Raw genomic sequence first — 20265 nt, 5'->3', positions numbered from 1 at the left:
AAGACTTCATCTTTATTTCAATGGGAATTGGTTTACTATATATAAGCTATGTGCAGTACAGTTTGGGGTCAGTTAGTCATTTGACTAAAAAAACTTGCGCAAAGGAACTCTGTAGGACGAGCCACTACCTGTGGCTGGAGTAGGCCTAAGGTGGAAAACATCAGTAGTGGAACCATTTCTAGGTGCACACACACAAAAAATTGACCATACTGGCTTACTGCCATCTGAAAATTATATATACTGGGGTCAATTAATTAATTATCTCCCAGGCATACATTGAAAATTATACATACTGGGTTCAGTTAATTAATTATATCCCAGGCATACATCTAAAATATTTAAAAGTCCCTGTATCCTGGAGTGCACAGATAAAGTCATTCTAGAAAGAATATAGAAGAAAAAATCACAATTTGAACATAAGGTAGTAAAAATCGTGACAGTTTTCTACTGATTTCAATCACGTATGTAGACTATGACACTGTATATTTCGTGCATCTAGTATTTAATAATACACGTGTCACTCTTATCTTATCGTCTTTCACAATTTAAACTCCAATTGTAGAATAGACAAATGTGAAAACTAGCCCAAGTTGAACAAGAAAAACATAACATATACTATGTCCTATAAAAAAAAGTTTATAAAATATCGACCCTATATATATATAAAATACATGTATAGATATGTTTGAGATTCCCCTTAATTCATGCAGCCATCACACGTCAAGTGAAAGTAGCATTTATTATCTCACGTGACTGTCATGTGATCTATTGACCCTGACATTTCAGATGAAAATCAGCATCATGGCGGCCGATACAGAAGGCATGCAGAAGATGTTACCAGAAGTTCACCCGCCACGTAAAGCACCAAGGCGTTCTATGTGTTCTTGTAGCAGTTACAGTATATTTAAGCTCCTACTGTTTCTGTACACCTTGATATTTTTGGTGAGTAGAGTCATAACTGGATGTGGCATGCTAATAAAATGAAATATACAATCTCAATCTGAATCTCGGCAAACTCAGACTGTCAACTCAAGCTGCTAACTGTTTAATAGCCTGAATGGATCCAACTGTTCGAACTACATGTAATCCAATTGAGTTAGGACCTTAGGATCGCCATTCGGTGAAGTCTTTAAACAGACTGTCTTTTAATTTAGCATTTTTAAAACATATTTTTATAAATGATATCAATGATATAGGCCTATACCCACCCTACTGTCACTGACTCAGTGACTGAGCATTATCATATTTATTGAAATGGGTGAATTATTGTAAATTCCTTTCAGAATTGATGTATTCCTCTGACTGTTCCTGTCTGTCATTTGGTTATTAGGCTATTTTGGACTCCTTACCTTCAATTTTTCAGCGAATGTCAGTCTTCATTAGCCCAGTCATTGTAGAACGTTTCATTCCATTTGCCAAAACGAATAATTTCTAGCCACATCTGACACAAATTTATAGTAATCCAACACCATTTTCGAGTGGAATTTTGCAATTCAAAATCAGCAAGCATTAATTGCTTTAGTAAAATCTTTGTTTTGATGCCCTTTTTTTTTATCAAATGGTCTCCTGTCTCATTCTAACAATATGATTTTAGAAACTAATTATTATTATTCAGATCTATGATATAAATTTGGGCCAGGGTAAACTTTTGGTAAGGTTACTACAATCTTAAAATCCCATCTAAATGTGCCTGTCCAACCTCGTGGGTTTTCTCTGGGTCCTCCACAGGTTTTCTCTGGGTCCTCCGCGGTTTCCTCCCACTGCTAAAGACCCCTATGCACAAGCGAATTATTGAAATGAAATTGAACCATATGTTAGTCCCAAAATGACCTAGTTTGTGTCGAGTGGACGTCAAACCCCATTTCTCTCTCTCTCTCCCATCTAAATGTATGTAGCCCGATTCGCTTTGAGCCATACAAAGTAAACTATTTTTATATTATGGTCCTGAAAAACTTAGTCACCTCTGGAAAATGAAATTCATTGTACAATTAAATATTCCATGCACAAAATAACAGTAGATCTCTCATGGAAAAATTATGAAATTTGAAAATACCAAAATCGAAGCTATTTGCCAATTGCATCACTCACCGGGATAGATCATTTGTACAAAAGGTTGACACCTTGCCATATCTATCAAAAAGTGTCTTAAAACTTTTATGACAATTCATGGTTTGTATGAAAAAGCTAAGTTTCAGCTCAGTTTTGAGTTTGGGCGTTCATACAAATAGATATGCCTGCTATTTTGTTTCTATCTTATATATTTCCCAGTAAGATGACTTGCTATTTTGTTGCTTTACCTTTCAAAGTAATTTTATGAGTAAATTCCACCCTAAATTGTGACCCGCCGCATGTAAATGAGTCGAAATGCGGTAAAATTAATTTTGCACAAAAGACAAAATAAGCGAAAATATTGATTTTGATCGAAATTGAGATTTTCACAAAAATGAGTCTATAAATATACTATCTATCGACTCTAAAGATCAAAATAGCAATAAAACATTTTAAAACGCCTTTATTTCGACGTTTAGTAAGAGTACCGTATTCTTAAATCTTTCTTTTTCTGAATATTCTCAGCGGAATTAGATATTTTTCTCTGCTCCCAGCGGGACGACCTGTCAATCCTCTTGCAAAATGCTTGGCATCGTTGTAAAGCGGAGAATCTCTAGTTTATAAATATGACCAAAGTATTGCCGATGAATTCATTTTGAAGAAATACAAAAGGGTTTTAAAACCCCTAAAAATGTAAACATACTCCGCTTGTTGCTATGCTTCCAACACGACTCGTTTGCTGATTGGCCCAGACGACGCGTGCAAAGCATTGTGGTTCTGTGGCCGCATCGAGGCTCAAGCAGACGATAGAAATTAGATTTGAGCAATGTTATGGTGTATCTACATGCGATTCACTCTGAGAAGTGGCAGAAAACAACTGTTGCTGTTGTTTATTAAAGATTTAATGTTCAATACAATGAATATGATATTATGGACAGGTTGATTTAATTAAATTATTTACACTTGAAAACTGTTAAAAACACAAAATAAAAAGCTCCTCGGATACCAACAACTTAATTCTGATCGTATATAGATAGCCGTTGAGTGTTAATCAAAACATTGTAAATCAATTAACAAGCTGTTCGTGTCATTGAGTAATACTAATCTGTAATCACTTCTCACAGATTAATGATTAGTTGATTGATAATTAACAATGATAAGGCCACCGACAATTCATTATTTACTCCGAATAACTAATCAAAGCGGCGATGATTTAATGTCTCGTTTGGTCTGTTAGAAAATAATTTATAGTCCTTAAATGGAAATAAACAAAATAGCCAATAATTTTCTTTCCGAAGAGAATTTTATTGATAGGTGAATTCCGTTGACTGTCGCTTCATACGGCATGCAAAGTTAAGAATGCATATTGGATATTATTATTGTTTAAAATTCTATTATCACCATGGGTCGGGAAAATGAGAACGACCAATGAGTCGAAACGCGACGATTATCGAGTGGGAAAAATAATCTGCCATTGTTTAATTACACCGCTTCCAAAAATAGCGTAAGCATTTCATGCCAATGAAATTGAAATTTCTATTCTATTATGGACTCATATTTTGCATAAATATTGACCCAGATTGTGGACGTGTCATGACAGAGAGAGAGAAATGGAGTTTAACTTCCACTCCACTCAAACTAAGTCATTTTGGGACTAACATATGGTTCAATTTTATTTCAATAATTCGCTTGCGCATAGGTGTCTTTAGCAGTGGGAGGAAACCTCAGGACCTGGAAAAAAAACACGAGGTTGGACAGGTTACCCTACTCCGTGTCACGTACAACCGAAGAATCAAAACCACGCCAGTGGACTCAATGACAGAACTTATGATGCAACGCTCACACGCTAACAATTTGGCCACCCAACCCCCCGGGTCATTTAGGGACAGAGCTTGCACATATGACAGAGCTTGCAGTCCACAGCACAAGCATTAAACCATTAGACTATTGACTTGCCCAACCTCCTAGTTTCAGTTTGCATTAAGAGTAGGTTGAAATCTTGTTATCTAATCTGCCTACTTAGAATTTACATGTATGTAACCATAGTAAATAAGACATATATCTTAAGCCAAATATGAATTATGTAAGCATTTTGACAGGTGGTTAAACTTCATTACATTAAGGAATTTATAGAGCTCCCAACATTCAGTGTCACAGTATCATAATTATATATATACTAGTAATATTATTAATAATTAAACAGCTAAGTGTAACATACAGGTTATTTAACACCAATATCAATGTTGATGTTAACACAAGAAGGTAGTAGGTGTCAGACCAACTATCTAATTGATATATGCACACAAGTCTGTCTGTTATTGTGTCTACATACATAGCATGTTTAAAGTAAAGTTGGCTGCTGGAATCAATACCTAGGTGGTATGGATATGGTTTAATTTGATGAAATGTCAGGATAGCTTACTTTACATAAAACTCCAAAGATGCCGATATTGCATTGTAGTTCTTTTCTTTTTATTACAATTAGACTTTAGATTGTGTGGGTGTTGTTTCTGATGTCATGGAAGTCTTTTATTCTGGAATTGACTAGCATAATTGATAACTATAAGAAGCTGCCTTGTTTTGTTCTCATTTTTGAATGACTTAGATAAAATAATTTGCCTGTGTTGCATAGATACAGGCTAATAACATTAGCATAGAATTATAAAGTAAATAATATTATATAAAAATCTAATACAATCGAGCTCACCACTCAAAACAACAATAACACAAAATGGTAAAACATGTGAAATCCCTTTAAAAAGAGATAATTGTGATCCATAGAGTGTTATGAATAACTCTGGGAGTATATGTTGAAATCATTCCAAGCTAAAGGCATCTTTTAATGACCTGAACAACCTGTTCAAATATTTGTAAATATATGGCCACTCTAAAATTTGGGCATTTAAAAATTGGCAGAAATGTAATAATACTGTGCAACTTTCATGTCAAATCACAATGTCCCAAGGTAGTTTATGTCTATATTTCCTACTACAATTCTTCTATTTTTGTAACCCATTTATCGCCTATAAGGCATCAGGAAATAATTGGATCAGTGCTCAATGCTACAGTGCAAAAAAAAAACCATAAGATAAAATTTTGCGATAACACAATAGAATGTTGATTTCCTAATTTCAAGGTAACAAGTATCGATGATAATTAATGATGTAGAACACACACATTTAAACTAATATGAATTGGTTATGTTATCCTATAAATCTTGTCATCATCTCTGGGTTCATCTATTATTTCTTGTGGAAATCCTTTTTTATATGCACTCTGTAAGTGGGGTCAAGAAGCCTTGCATGATTGGACAGAATTACATGACATATTATTATTTCAAAATATAATCATGTGGGTTAAAGTTTAAATATATATGTTACGACCTTGTTTTTAGGAAGCCCAATCATTATCCTGTTGTATCAAAGATGCATTAAGTATGGTTTAGATATAGAGCTAGCCATTCTTGCTATAATAGTTCAAAAATAGATATTGAAAAATGAACATATTGAAAATTTTATTCAAATGACTTTATTCTGAGTGTTGGAAAGTTTGACAAGATCTAACGTTGATTGTTAATTATCATAGCAACAGTACTTGACAATCGAGTCTTAATTGTTGATTTTCCATTTTATCATTAAATTTGTAAATCTTGCTGGTTTTCTAATCTATTTCAATCTCGGCCATCCGATGATCTACAGAATTGATTTTAGGCTTGTCATGTGAATAAATGTCTACATAATAGTTTGAAGCCAAATTAAAGATCTGCAATAGGCAAATTTAGTTCTTACATAATGCATCTTTTAAAAAAAGGATAAAAATTAACCCTCACTATTTATGCACTGAAACCCTGTGAATCGTAAACTGGCAGATTTATTTTCTAGGAAGTACAGACATTTTCAAGTGTCTGAAATTATTTAATTTTCAAAGTTTTAAATATGAATTCCATGTAATAATATTTTCAGTTTGTTGGTTTGTTTTTACTGGGTACTGGTATACTGGTGGAAATTAGTCGTCAAGATTATCATGCGTTAAACAAAAACTTGGCATTACCAGTAGCTTTACTAATATTAGTTGGTCTTATTATAACGATAAATGCTGTATGTGGATTGGTTGGCACCATTACAGAGAACCCAACTCTACTTAAAGTGGTAAGTATCTAGCTAAACATAAAATACAAATATTAATACACCAGGAATATTTGTTCCAATGCTATTAATTAATTCTCTGATAAACCAGAATTTTACTTGATATATCGTCTAAAGTTACAGGTATAGTGACTGGATGGTACTTATTCATAATATTTGTTAATATAAAGTTGGCAGAAAGGCTAGAGGCATGGCCGAGGCACCTTAAAGGGTCCATTTCCTAGAGCATTCAATGGATTTTAACCATATTGTTAGAATATAAATAGAACTTAATCACTTGGGTATCTTGTATCTATTGATGATTAATATTTCCTTGCAGTTTTTGGGTATTACAATATTGGCATTCCTGATACAAGTAACAATTGGTATTGTGGCTTTTGTTTACAGAGAACAGGTAAATATAGTTGGTTATCAATGTATTTCAGTAGCATCTTTTCCAGTACATGTCCGAAATGTCACTTTGCATTGGGCTGCCCAATGTACATGGGTTAAATTAAGAATATAGGGAATATTTTAAAGATATAAATCCTTCTAAAAGAAAAGCAGGTGATGGAATGCTTAGGAATTTATTCTACTTCTTTTATTTCAATAAAACATACTCCATTTCACATTATACCTTTGGGACCTTTTGGAATGCATGATGAATTGAATTGTGTACTTCCTATTGATTTTGTGAGCTACCATATTAACATTGTTTGTAGATGTACCATAGCTTGTCTGGTACCTTGATATATAATCCTACCTGACCGTATCACCATGATCCAAACACTGATCTCCAGATTCTTCAGCTTTTTTACAACTTTCAGTAAAAGTTTTTTCTGTTGCTAGTTACATTGGAATTTGTTATATAATACTGGTACATTGTCAACATACCTATATAATAATATTATTTGAATAAAAAAAAATTGCTACTGTATGAAACTGATCTCTTTTAAGCTACGCTATTTTTCTTGTGTGTTTATCTGTATGCAAGGAATTTAACAAGTTTACATTTGTTTGATTTGACTGTCATTTTTGTTCCGAATTATGATGTTTTGTCAATGAAAGACAGACAATGAAATCAAGTTATGAACATTATGATGAGGTTATGCATGCATAACTTTTGTTCTAAATGTGCTCAAGGCTAATCTATGTACTGTAGGTCTACATGATATATCTTGTCTACTGCATCTGGTAGTATCAGTTGAATGTTAGACAAATCAATTTTATTTATCTATAAAATGTTATCAGGAGGTATAACATACTTAACTGTATTAAAGTTCACCCACATATTCATTTTTATTGCGTGTAACAGACTTCATCTAATTTTACTGAGAGAATGATTTCAATCCATCTAGACATTACTTTGATTAAATAGATGTGATACAATCATGTAAGATAAATAGATTATATGTGTGCTTGCTCTTTCTCAAACACTGATATGACATCTTATTTTAAAAAACACTGGTTTGTTTCCAATATAAATTCTGTTGTGTCTTTTTTTTTGCTCAATCGCAAGGATGACTTCTCATTTACTTTCTTAATTTGCATAGCTAGGAATTTTATAGTATCTTTGTACAAATTGATTTAATGAATTACATTCTTTATATATACGAGGCATTGTTAAACATACATTATGCAAGAGCTAAATCTGCCAATTGTAGGTCTTTCTTTAGGCCTGAAATGTTATCTAAAGTATTAATTAGACATTAATTAACTTATCCAGACTATAATCAACTCTCGATGGCATCGCTAGCCTGCGATATTTACTGGATTAGAACCCAGTCTGCTGCTTCTGATTAAATCAAAAAATGGATAATCGAGACTATGTTTTTTTATCGTATGGACTTTAGTAATGATGATCAATGCTAGGCCCAAGATTCAATCTCTAAATACTTGCTTCAGGTTGGATCAGTTTGACTGAAATTTTCAGCAAATTCCCTTTACATTATCTAGTTTTTAACTATTATAGAACTACCAGCTCTTTATCTAATCTCCCATAATGTATCTTTAAAATTGTAATTTTGTTTCATGTTATGTTGATCTTGTAGCAAGAGTTGTTAAAAGTGAGATGTATTATTGATTCTATATAAAATCTTATAGTAACATTAAGCGTGATAGGATATTAGGATCAGTAATCTAATCCCACTCCACCCTCTCTAACTTATCACTTTATATAAATCAATATTTTTTTCACTAACATCTAGCCATGTTTTCTTATTGAAACATTAAAACTACTTCAAGACATTATCAACACTTGACTGACGATTTCAAGTCAAATTTACCCGAGCTAAAAACCAAAGGTTTCTCATTACAACTGTTAAATAAAATTGTATTCCGTCAGTACATGTAAAGGAACATGTTTTTATTTTGTTTAAATCGTGATCTGAATCTCAGGCTTTCTAGGCTACATGTCAATCAAATTAGATCTTTTGGGGGTTTTAAGTTGGATGTATGGTTGGTCAACTTTCAATTAGACCGGTAATTCATTGGAAAAACTGTAAAGTGTTCATTAGTTTTTAAAAGCAAAACCTAATTTGTGGATTTGAAATATTCAAAATTTATGTCTTTGCTCACAGGATCTAAACCGGAAATCTGAACTGATAAGAGATGATTGTAGGAGTACTAAATTATATCTCTTTACTTTAAATGTCAAATAACAGTTACAGGAAATGGAATATATAATTTATTTTAATATATGTTAGAAGAAGGATATAATTTTAGAGGTGGACATCATATTGCAATTGAATGACAAGAGAAATGTAAAAACAAAAAATTGTTTAAAAGTAAACTAAATTCCCAAAAGCCCTAAAAAGCAAAATAATGGAATTGGAAGAGGATTAAAACAATTTAAGCAGTCTTTATTCAATAGCTTATCAATTATTATTGATCAACTATATCATGTTATGTCATATCAGTTTTCAGCAATTCTTGTAATATTGAATGATAAAAAAGAGATCCAGATTATTTGATCTGTTTAGATATCAAGCGGTCATTACTAGAGGGTTTTTATCGGTAATGTCATGTATATATGAGTTTTATCTTAGTGGACCAACTGAGGTCCTTATCCCAACCTTTGTAGTTGGACATAGATTATTTCAAAATTGAAACATATCTCCCCTATTTGTACTGAGGGGTTGGATGGCAAATGGGAATGGTTAGCGTGTGTGCGTTGTATCATAAGGTCTGTCATTGAGTCAACTGACATGGTTTTGATTCCCCGATTGTACGTGACAAGGAGTAGGGTCTCCTGTCCAACCTCGTGGGTTTTCTCTGAAGCCTCTGGTTTTCTCCAACTGCTAAAGACCCCCTACACACAAGTGAATTATTGAAATAAAATTGAATCATGTTAGTCCCAAAATGACCTATTTTGTGTGGAGTTGATGATGTACGTGACAAAGAGTAGGGTCGCCTGTCCAACCTCATGGGTTTTCTCTGGATCCTCTGGTTTTCTCTCACTACTAAAAACCCCTATGCAGAAGCGAATTATTGAAATAAAATTGAACCATTTTAGTCCCCAAATGACCTAATATGTGTGGAGTTGATGATGAACTCTCTCTCTCTCTCCCCCCCCCCCTCTCCCTTGCCTGTTTGTACTAAAAGAAAGTAAAATTTTATCAAAAAGACATCTATTCTGCCATCTTTGCCAAATGTTTGGTAACATATATAGTCTGATAGTCTGAAAAGACTGAATGGCCGCCAACCATGAAACTCCTCAGGGAAGAGTAAACATTTGAAAATGATAAATTTAGGTGGTTTGTTTTCATATAGAAACTAAGATAGAAGATGTTACATTTGTAAATTGAGTGATATATTTATTCAGTAGACAGATGTGATTACAATAATTAAATATCTTTAAAAAGCAATATTCTAATGGATAAATGATAAATGTGTGTGTGTTGTAATAATAAGAAGTAGAAATGATATTGTATACTGGTGTTGTTTATATTGTATAAATAGTGAAGGAGGATGTTACTATAAATAACACTATGATGTAGTACATTGTGCCAATATCTATTGATTTCCAATACTTGCACCTTATTGTACATGTACTGCAAACATGTAATCACAATTTTACTCGCTCTGCATACAAAGCATACAATTCTATGTTTACAAATGTTTTTTAATATCAACACAATATTTTAATTTGAATCAATCTCTGAAAAGTATGACTAATAAGATTTGATGGAACAATGTGTATTTTAATAAGAACCAATTTGATATTTTTGGGACTGTGGTAGTTGAGTTGCAAGAGAATTCAACTCATGACTCACAGTCCAAATCCTGGCATTGACAGAGAAAACTTTTTGTATTTTTCAAGTCTTGTTTCCACCTGCTCAGGGTAGTGCCTTTGGGATGACAAAATAAATTGTTGCCGAAACGTTCAAATGGGGCAAAAAAACAAAACAACCCGAGATCCTCTGTGTACACATTGGCATGCATGAAAAACAACTCTGTACAGCTAGAATTCCATGAAGAGTAGGTGGAAAGCTTGGGAGCCATGGTGGCTAAGTGAGTAAGACGCTGGCTCGCTAGTCTGGAGGTTGCAGGTTCACTCCCGGTGTTCGCTGACATAGCTCATTAGGATTTTCGGGTGTGGTTTCTCCTTGTCAGTGCAGCAGGACAGAGGGCTGAACAAAGAATTGTCTAGTCATTCGGATGACACAAAAAAATTAGGTTCTGTGTACACATTGGTGTGCATCTAAAAGATCCTTTTGCAGTTGGAATTCAATATAAGAGTAGGCCATAGTGCCATTGTCTCGGCACAATTTCCCTCATAGCTCACTGCAAGGCATATGCCTGTCTTCATTATCCCAGTCGGAGCAGAACAGTAGGACATTGGAAAATTCTGATCTCTAGTATTGTACATGTGATCAGAGTATCCTGATGATAAGATGTTAAACTTCATTGATTTCCTTTTCAGTGGATATTTCTGTTGTAAAAAAGGATAGATAGCCATACCAGTAGGTTAGCTGGGATTTAGCTAAGATAAGGCTCAGTCTATGAACTTAATCCCTCATTATCTGAATTTAACATTTCTCAATATACTACATTTTATGGGCTAATGGTGGAGCTTGCAATTGTGTCCCTTAGAAATTCAACTTTAGTAATTTTACTAATACTGTCAGCGTTGGTCATTAATAACGTTCAATCCTGAAGTGCATTGGTAGCATTGCGATCCCGATGTTAGAACGTCTGTGTAAAGTCGTTGATAAGCTGTATAAGAGAAGATATAGAAGAAGATTATTACCATTTCCCCCAATACTATTGATACGGTGTTAATATGCATGATTCACTATGAATAGGTCTATTGTAAAAGCTGACCAGATTAACCCCAGCTGATTATATAGGATAAAGAGATCAATTAACTAGGTGACATGCCGTGACCCTTTTTGTCATAACACTGACATTCAATTTCTATGGCGTCTGACTATTTAATAACTAATCATGGAATCTGCCACTATATCAAGTTGTCTTTGTCATTCAATATGAAATGCTGCTTTTTGATACACAGTTTAGATAAGCTTAGTGTAGTCTATTCCCCAATCCTTTTCTGAGAAAATATAGTTTCAGTATTTTGTAGATTATTAGCTTGAATTTAATCATACATTATGCAAGAGCTAAATCTGCCTATTGCAGGTCTTTCTTTAGGTCTGAAATGTTACCTAAATTATTAATTAGACATTAGTTAACTTATCCAGACCATAATCAACTCTTGATGTCATCACTGCGATGTTTATTGGATTAGGTTCCGATTTGCTGTTCGACATCCATTCATGATTTAATCATGAAATGGATACTCGAGAGTATGTTTTTTATCGTACCGACTTAGTACTGATAATTGAGGCTAGGCTCAGAGTGGATCAATTTGACTGAAATTTTCAGCAAATTCCCTTTACATTATCTAGTTTTTAACAATTATAATGAGAACTGCCAACTCTTTATCTAATCTCCCATAATGTATCTTTAAATATACAAAATATATCCAAACATATGTTTCCAGATACTCCAATGGAAGCTTTGGGGCAATCTATGAATTTTAATGTAGCTGCCATTATTAAGCTTTCAAGATGATTAGTAGACAAACTCAGTGGTTAATGCATACACCATACCAGACCCACTGTTTAACACTATTATAATGAAATTATTTTATTCATCGTGCGTTACTAGACAATTGGAGTCTGTAGTTTTAATTTTTCCTTGTCAGTAAAAATATAACAATTTCAGATAGAAATAAGTTTAGAATGTCAGGCAGAAGATAACTCAATTATCATGTATCTTAAATTAAACAATATTCAAATAATGTTTCTTATACAATTTTCTTATGACACGTTCGTTATTTAAATCACAGAAACAAAAAGTAAATTATTTAAAATGGGTACCATACTAAATATATTGGAGAGGTTTCTGTAAGTTCAATATAATACTGTGGAAGTTCCACACAAAAGCATAATTCTTCAGGTCCCCAGTGTTCAAATATCTCCTTAACATTGATGAAGTCATTTTTTTTTTTTTTTTCTGAGGTTTTTTTTTTGTTTTCTGAGGTTTTTTGTTTTTTTTAAACAGTGGTTGAACTGACCCATTCCATCCGATCAATGAATTTTGATGAACGATTGCTTTATCAAGATTCAGTAAGCCAAATGGTTTTATTATTAATAAGGTTAATAATAATAAAAAATAATTACTTTATTTCAAAAGGGTTGAAAATTAGGCCAATGGCCTTTCTTACATGTTGCCCTTTAAACAATGGGAACATATGTACATTAATAGTTACAAATGAGATAGAAATTTATACATTAAAATGGGGAAGTTTTTCATTCTATGAATTTTGTAGGTTCCTGGGATTCTCAATTCTCATCTGATGTTTGGTGTTGAAGAATATACTAACAACAGTGGAATAAGACTAGCCATGGACTCGATACAGAAAAAGGTATTGTTATGTAAAGTTTATATTCGTAAGCAAATCTATTATTATTGTCTGCTTCTATATAGGCCGATATTGCAGACAAACAACAATACCATCCATGCATATATATATATAGTTAATAGGCCTATTGCACTCTGATTGTTTGATTCTTGGAAATAAATTATATTACTTCAAATATATATGGATTTTGATCCGACTTGAAATATACTTTCATTATGACAGTTACTCATCTAGGTTTGAAACATTAACACCAACTGTGTATGTTTGAGTAGTCTATTGCTTTCTGATTGGTGTATATCTAATTGACATACTGATTAGTCTAATGTGTAAGACACAATAAATTTACTTCTAATTTGAAATATATCTTCATTATGATCACTTTCACTTACTTGATGTCAAAGTCAAACATCAATATCATCTGCACTTTCATGTATATATTTGATACACCGAATGCAATCGGATTTGTTGACTCTTGGAAGCAAAAAAAATTAAACAATAAAGCCATCTGCATATTTAGTTGGCCATCTAGAAACTCATTACATGTTTCTTTGAAATGCAGTTATTTTATTTCTAAAGAAATTTGTAGATCGACACATATTTAATTGACCTACTGGAATCTGAATGGTTGATTGTTTGAAACACTAAACTAGTTAATGGACTTTGTTAAAATTTTAACTTGTTACCTCTGATCTGTTTTCTTTACAGTTCCATTGTTGTGGTTTCAAGAGCTATTTAGACTACAGTTTGTATAATGACGATTTTAATTGTGTATCAGAGAAACCCCAGTCATGTGGTGTACCAAGTTCATGTTGTATAGAAGGCCTGGTAAATATCATTTTCTTTAACTTATTGTATATTATAACCTCTTTAACTTATAGTATAGTATAACCTCTTTAATGTATAGTATATTACAACCACTTTATTATATTATAACCCCATTGACTTATAGTATATTATAACCTCTTTAACTTATAGTATATTATAACCATTTTAATTTAAAGTATAGAATAACCTCTTTAACTTATAGTATAGTATAACCTCTTTAATGTATAGTATATTACAACCACTTTATTATATTATAACCCCATTGACTTATATTATATTATAACCTCTTTAACTTATAGTATATTATAACCTATTTAACTTATAGTATATTTATAACCATTTTAACTTATAACCTCTTTAACTTATAGTATATTATAACCTATTTAACTTATAGTATATTTATAACCATTTTAACTTATAACCTCTTTAACTTATAGTATATTATAACCACTTCATCTTTTAGTATATTATAACTACTTTATTTGGAGAACATATTGAAAGTTGCCCTTTATGCGTTATTTTAAACAAGCAGAAGTTTATGTATCCATTTGATGATTATATTAATAATGAGATTATATTTTGTAGAAAAGAGAACCAGCTGAGAACTGTGGATATGGTATTATAGGTAATGGAACTGTAAGTATAACTATACTCTTCATAGATTTATCTCTGGCTTATAGTGTAGGGAAGCCAGTGAGTTCAGCACAAATGGTTTTAAACTATTAATCATAAGTCTGGCCCCAAAACTGTATGTCACAAGGATTTCCTTTATGTGCAAATGGTATAATGAAATAACATTTAGAGATGCTTGATCTTTCAATTCATTTGTGTGTATACAAATAGAAAAGTCTCCTTTTTGTAACCTTCCTTGAAATACCATGTATTTATATGTATGAAATATATTTCTTATAGATTAGTGAGAAAGTATTTATGGATGGTTGTACAAATATGTTTCTCACTTGGTTGGCTGCTAATCTTGATCATGTTGGCGCTTCTGCTTTAGGTTTTGCCATTCCTCAGGTAACTATAAATATTTTTGCTATTTAAGTAAAAAAAAAAATAATTTAGGCTATACAAAAAAAAAAATAAGTTAGGCTATACAAAAAAAAACATTCTGGTTCTCAGACAGTCTTTTTTTATTTTAAGCTGAATACAAGTTTATTTACACGCAGTAACTAATCTACATTTAGTATCATTTCAGTCATTTCTATTACATTACTTGGGGGTTGGATGGCTGAATGGTTAGCACGTGCGTGCTGTATCGTAAAGTCTGTCATTGAGTCAACTGGCGGGGTTTAGAATCCCCGGTTGTACGTGACAAGGAGTAGGGTCGCCTGTCTAACTTCGTGGGTTTTCTCCGGGTCCTCCGGTTTCCTCCCACTGCTAAAGACCCCTACTCGCATGCAAATTATGGAAATAAAATTGAACCATATGTTAGTCCCGAAATGACCTAGTTTGTGTCGAGTGGACGTTAAACTCCATTTCTCTCTCTCTCTATTACATAAATAGATGTAGTTCACACCATAAATATCATCCACAAAAGAATGGACTTTAAGGCTCTTTTGAAATTAAGTAGACAAACCAATGGTCACCACTTCTTGATTAGAATGAGTCAATTTATGATTATCTAGTGAAATTTAAGATGACAGTATTTATCAGGGTTGTGTACTTTATAATTCAGTCTATTAGATGCTTCCAAATTCAAGGGGAAATGTTTAATAGAAATGGTCATGCAGCACTTTTTAAGTGATGCAGAGGTATCTGAAAACCAGAATAATTATTTATATGAGCCTAAAATATTGGATAACATGAATTATTTAATTGTCGTCAACCTTCATCAATCATCAGTCTACAATTTCTAGGATGACTTGTGTTATTGAAATGGCAAATTTTTATAACTTCCACAGTTTGAAGTAAAAAAATAGTTAATGGTACATTTGATAAAATTTAATAAAATACACTGTAAAGTTAAATAAAAGATTGTAAAATAGCTATCACTAAATTCTGGACCAGGGGAACTGGGAAATATCTAAACAGCTGAACCTTTTAAACCGGAAATCTCTAATAGAAGGGATCTTTAAAACCCGAAATTGGTTCTTCAAGTCACCATTACAGATTATAGTAATAGCTTATAATGTAAAATTTATCTACATGTACTTTACAAAAGCATTCGTAATGTTAGATGATAGATGAATGATATAATTTATTTTTATTTATTTACAGATTATTGGAATACTGATAGCTTATTTCTTTTTACGGAAAGTTGTGGAACTAAGAGTTTGGTATCGTGTGGAGAATATGAGAACTTGATTGACAATTGATTACATTTTCTACACTATATAAGCTTAATGCACAGATTTAACAGCTTACACAGTTTTATTAACATATATCACATCTAGTGTTAAAACTGATATAAACAATCTGGATTTTATTTAATATTTTAATACCTGTATGCATATGACAAGATCCAAAAGTAGACATCGGCTGTTAGTATTTTTGATGAATAAAATTAATATAATCTACATGTATTACTCAAATGTTGTTTTTGAGAAAAAATCTTATTTCAAAATTTGATTTTGAAAATGGCCATTATTAAATGGTATAAATATATACTATATAGCATGTTTAGATATATAATAATGATATATATTGTGTTGGTAATCTGCTATAATATACCAGGTGCTATATAGTTATAATAATCATTCTAGATCAATAATAGAGTTTCCATATAGTAGTAGTGGTATTATATTATATTTATAAGAGAGGAGGAAATAACATTGATCTTACTGATAGATTTATTTAGAAAATTATATTAAATTCTCTGTCTAAAATTTATTTAATGCTGTGAGAATATTGGTGTGACAAAAATTAACATCATGTGGGCAGAATTACAGACTTTTAGTAGAAGGTTAACATTCTGAGATTCAAAAGAAACAGCACACACTTAAGGACTATATGGAAGCCAGCCATATATAGATGTATTTATTATGTTAGTTTTAGTAAATCAATCTACCATTCTACTGGTATGTTTGATATCACTTACTATATTAAACTTGTAATTATGCAAATTAGAATTAATGATAAGGTGTTATGCATAATATTTCGTCAGGCTTGATACATATTTTTGTTTTGATTGTTTAAAGAGAACTGGTTGGTTTCATGCATTATACATGTACATTTGTGTTGAATGTGGATACTGGAATTTTGAAAAGGACATAGAAAGAGTTTGCACATTTGTAAGTGTGCATGGTTTATGATATAGTAACTTAGCCCAGTCAGAGCAGAACAGTAGGACGTTAAACACCCATTTCATTTCGATATAGTAACTTATTGGCAGATAGAAATACTTATTGTTCACCAACTTCACACCTGGGATCTGCCCAATGATGTTTTGTTACATTAAATATGTTTTATTTTGTTTGAAAGCCAATACCAGTATTCACATTCTGTACGCATTGTGCAGTTTTCCAGTCTTCGCTATTTTTGTTAGTATTTTATTGTCGAGGTTTAGATTTTGCAATTCCATTTTTTTTCTTCCTGAATAAGGCACAAAATAAGAAAAAAGAAGATGTTTAGATTAAACAAGACAAAATAATTATATTAGTAATATTTTTCATTTGATGGCCAAAGGTTTTTATTTTATTTTGAATTTATTTTTGGTGCTACGTACATGACTGCAACTTTTAGACAGTATTTTCTGAATATATTTTACTGCTTTTGTATTTTTTGTTATTATTACACGATGATTATTTATTGTTCATAATTTCTATGCGTTCAGTCAGACATTTTATTTTTGGCTTTTTGATATTAAGTAGGAACATGTACATTCCTTATTTATATAAAAGAGATAAGGTCAGTTTTTGTAAACTTAATGGGGTGGGTGTCTTGCACAGTGTCATGTTTTGGTGGTTTTGGTCCAGGGCTTATAGGTGATGCTGAATCAGATTGCCTGCATAACCTCATTAGTGTTTTCAAATTTCCTTCCACTACTTAACTTATTGAAACAAACTTAATTAATTCCTCTCTGTTATTGCAGAAACTTTTTCTGTAAAAAGACACATGCTTCTGTTAAGTACCTCAGGATGTTTAGATTTAAAAACAGGTTTTATATTCAAACTGTTGATATCCCACCATCTTCAATTTTAAAAAATTTGACATTATCTCTTTCAATATTAGTAAAATAAAAGTGCTAAATGTTTTATACACTATTTAATTTGAGTTTTTCTGTTATTTATCTTGTATAATTTCTGGTAGATATGATATAGATAGCGTATGTACAGAAATAGTACTTGTGTTTATTTTCAGTGAAGAAACTGAGCATCGAAATATGGTTTGTTTGTAGTGATACAATATATATAGTTGCATAATATTTGATGGTTCTATAAAACATTTGTGCTGATATGGTTAAAAAGAATCTCTAGTTATATATATATGGTTATATTATTATAAGTATGGACAGTTAGTTTGTTGTGATGTTGTGTGATATAGATTTGTTGTCTTGTATTGTCTATATAAATATGTGTTATGTTTAATGTCCTTAAGCTGTATTCCTATATTTACAAATGTCTTTAGGAATTTCGAATGCGTCCATAATCCTACCTTTACTGAACAACAATAAAAATAATAGTCTGATTTTCTGTGAGTTATATGAAAAGCAAACTAGATTATTCTTATATGAAAAAAGAATTCTTCATTTGTTTGTTTATTGTATGATAATAATTACACCACTGGTAAAGGGTATGGATTGGAATACAGCTTTATTGTAGAAAATGGTGTGGTTTTTGTTACTAGTGTAAACTGTGATTTCCACAAAATTATCTGCAAAACTTCCACGTTTCTTTGCAATTAAATTCAGTTAATTTATTGTCTGTTGACTTCATATTAGTATTTGTAGTTTTGTTGCTAGTAAAAAAATATTCCATGTGTTTTTCAAAATACTAGTCATTATTATCCATCATTAGTGTTTATAATAATGTTGCTTCATTTTTCTTCCTTAACATATACCTCACTTTGTGTGTAAATGTAGGCACTTAGAATAATATCCTGCCTTTTATTATACATATGTTGTTTTTCCTTAATGTAATTTTAACCAATTATAGCAATACAAAACATAGCAAAATATGGAATATGGTTTCTGTAATTTATAAGAATATTACCAAAATGTAAAAATCCAATCTGATTTTAAAACAGATCTTTATACAGTTGGAGATATAATTTTCCATTGAATATGGATTAGATTTAGATACCAAGAGATAACAAATTTACTGACTTATTGCATTCCTTAAATTAAATGTAATTAATCTGCAGTGGCCCCAGTAATAAATCACCTATTGTGTAAAGAAATTACCTGTACATGTATGTATTGGTGTCTGTGAGACAAGGGTCCAAATAAGAAACCAGCCATTTGTATGTACTGAATTATGCACAGTAATAGATCTACAATGTTGTCATCCATATGTTCAGAATAACAATTATCTCATTTATAATACTCTTTACTCAATATATTTTGCATAAATATTTTTAATTATTTTGTTAAATTTGTATCTTCATATTGTCAGCTTTTAGTTATGCTGTTTAACTAATAAAATATTTTGTTCAATTATACATTGTTCAGGTATTTAATATGTTTGGTAATATGGGAATATCCTAAACTGACCAATGTAATCCTATAGATATATTCTGGTGTGGTTATCACAAGTGTTGGGATTACACATGGTTATAAAATAACTTTATGCAAGCAGTGTGTTAAGCCATTATTATTTGGGATTGAATAATTGACAGATGATATGGCATCTGGGCAAACTACTAAATATAGGAGGACACATATGAAATTGTTGGGTGCCCTTATTTGTCCTAAAACCTACCCCAACTACAAACCATTCTGAAATTGTTAGAAGAATTAAAGAAACATCTGAATTATACCTTTCCCTAAAATATTTATATATAAGAAAGAATATAACCCTTCGAGATATTGGGGTGTCTAAACCGTCCCACCAACTAAATAATCCCCTACCCTATATAATTTATTGCATAGTATTTTCTTTTTGAAAATGATAATTCATATTTAAAAGAGAAAACAAACAGGAACTGAATGAGCAGTCCTCTTTTGCAGTTAAAAATCCACTGCTGATTCGTCCTTCCAACATGGCACACTGTAGGTGACAAGTAGGATCCTCTACCCAGTTGTGGACTATTGAGAGGGTGGGATGTCTCCAGGAAAGTTTAGAAAAAAATGGAGAGTATTAATAGTGATCTGTGGAGCATAACTGGACCCGAATATAACATTTAATTTCTTCAGCTACATCACTGCATAACCTACTTGGTTTTCTCTGGATTTTT

At 31.8% G+C, this 20265-nt stretch overlaps 1 protein-coding gene across 1 annotated transcript; it reads left to right on the top strand.

Annotated features, from left to right (window-relative positions):
* The first annotated feature begins 792 nt into the window (after window positions 1-792).
* LOC126811113 (tetraspanin-15) lies at window positions 793-19528 on the top strand. The gene is made up of 8 exons (XM_050536581.2): window positions 793-942; window positions 6012-6197; window positions 6514-6588; window positions 13009-13104; window positions 13807-13926; window positions 14512-14562; window positions 14839-14946; window positions 16150-19528. The coding sequence occupies exons 1-8, from the start codon at window positions 802-804 to the stop codon at window positions 16234-16236; spliced, it is 864 nt and encodes a 287-aa protein (XP_050392538.2). The 5' UTR covers window positions 793-801; the 3' UTR covers window positions 16237-19528.
* The last annotated feature ends 737 nt before the right edge of the window (window positions 19529-20265 follow it).

Source organism: Patella vulgata, chromosome 2 (genome assembly GCF_932274485.2).
Source record: "Patella vulgata chromosome 2, xgPatVulg1.2, whole genome shotgun sequence".
Classification (NCBI taxonomy): domain Eukaryota; kingdom Metazoa; phylum Mollusca; class Gastropoda; family Patellidae; genus Patella; species Patella vulgata.
This window is presented reverse-complemented; position numbering and strand designations above follow the sequence as displayed.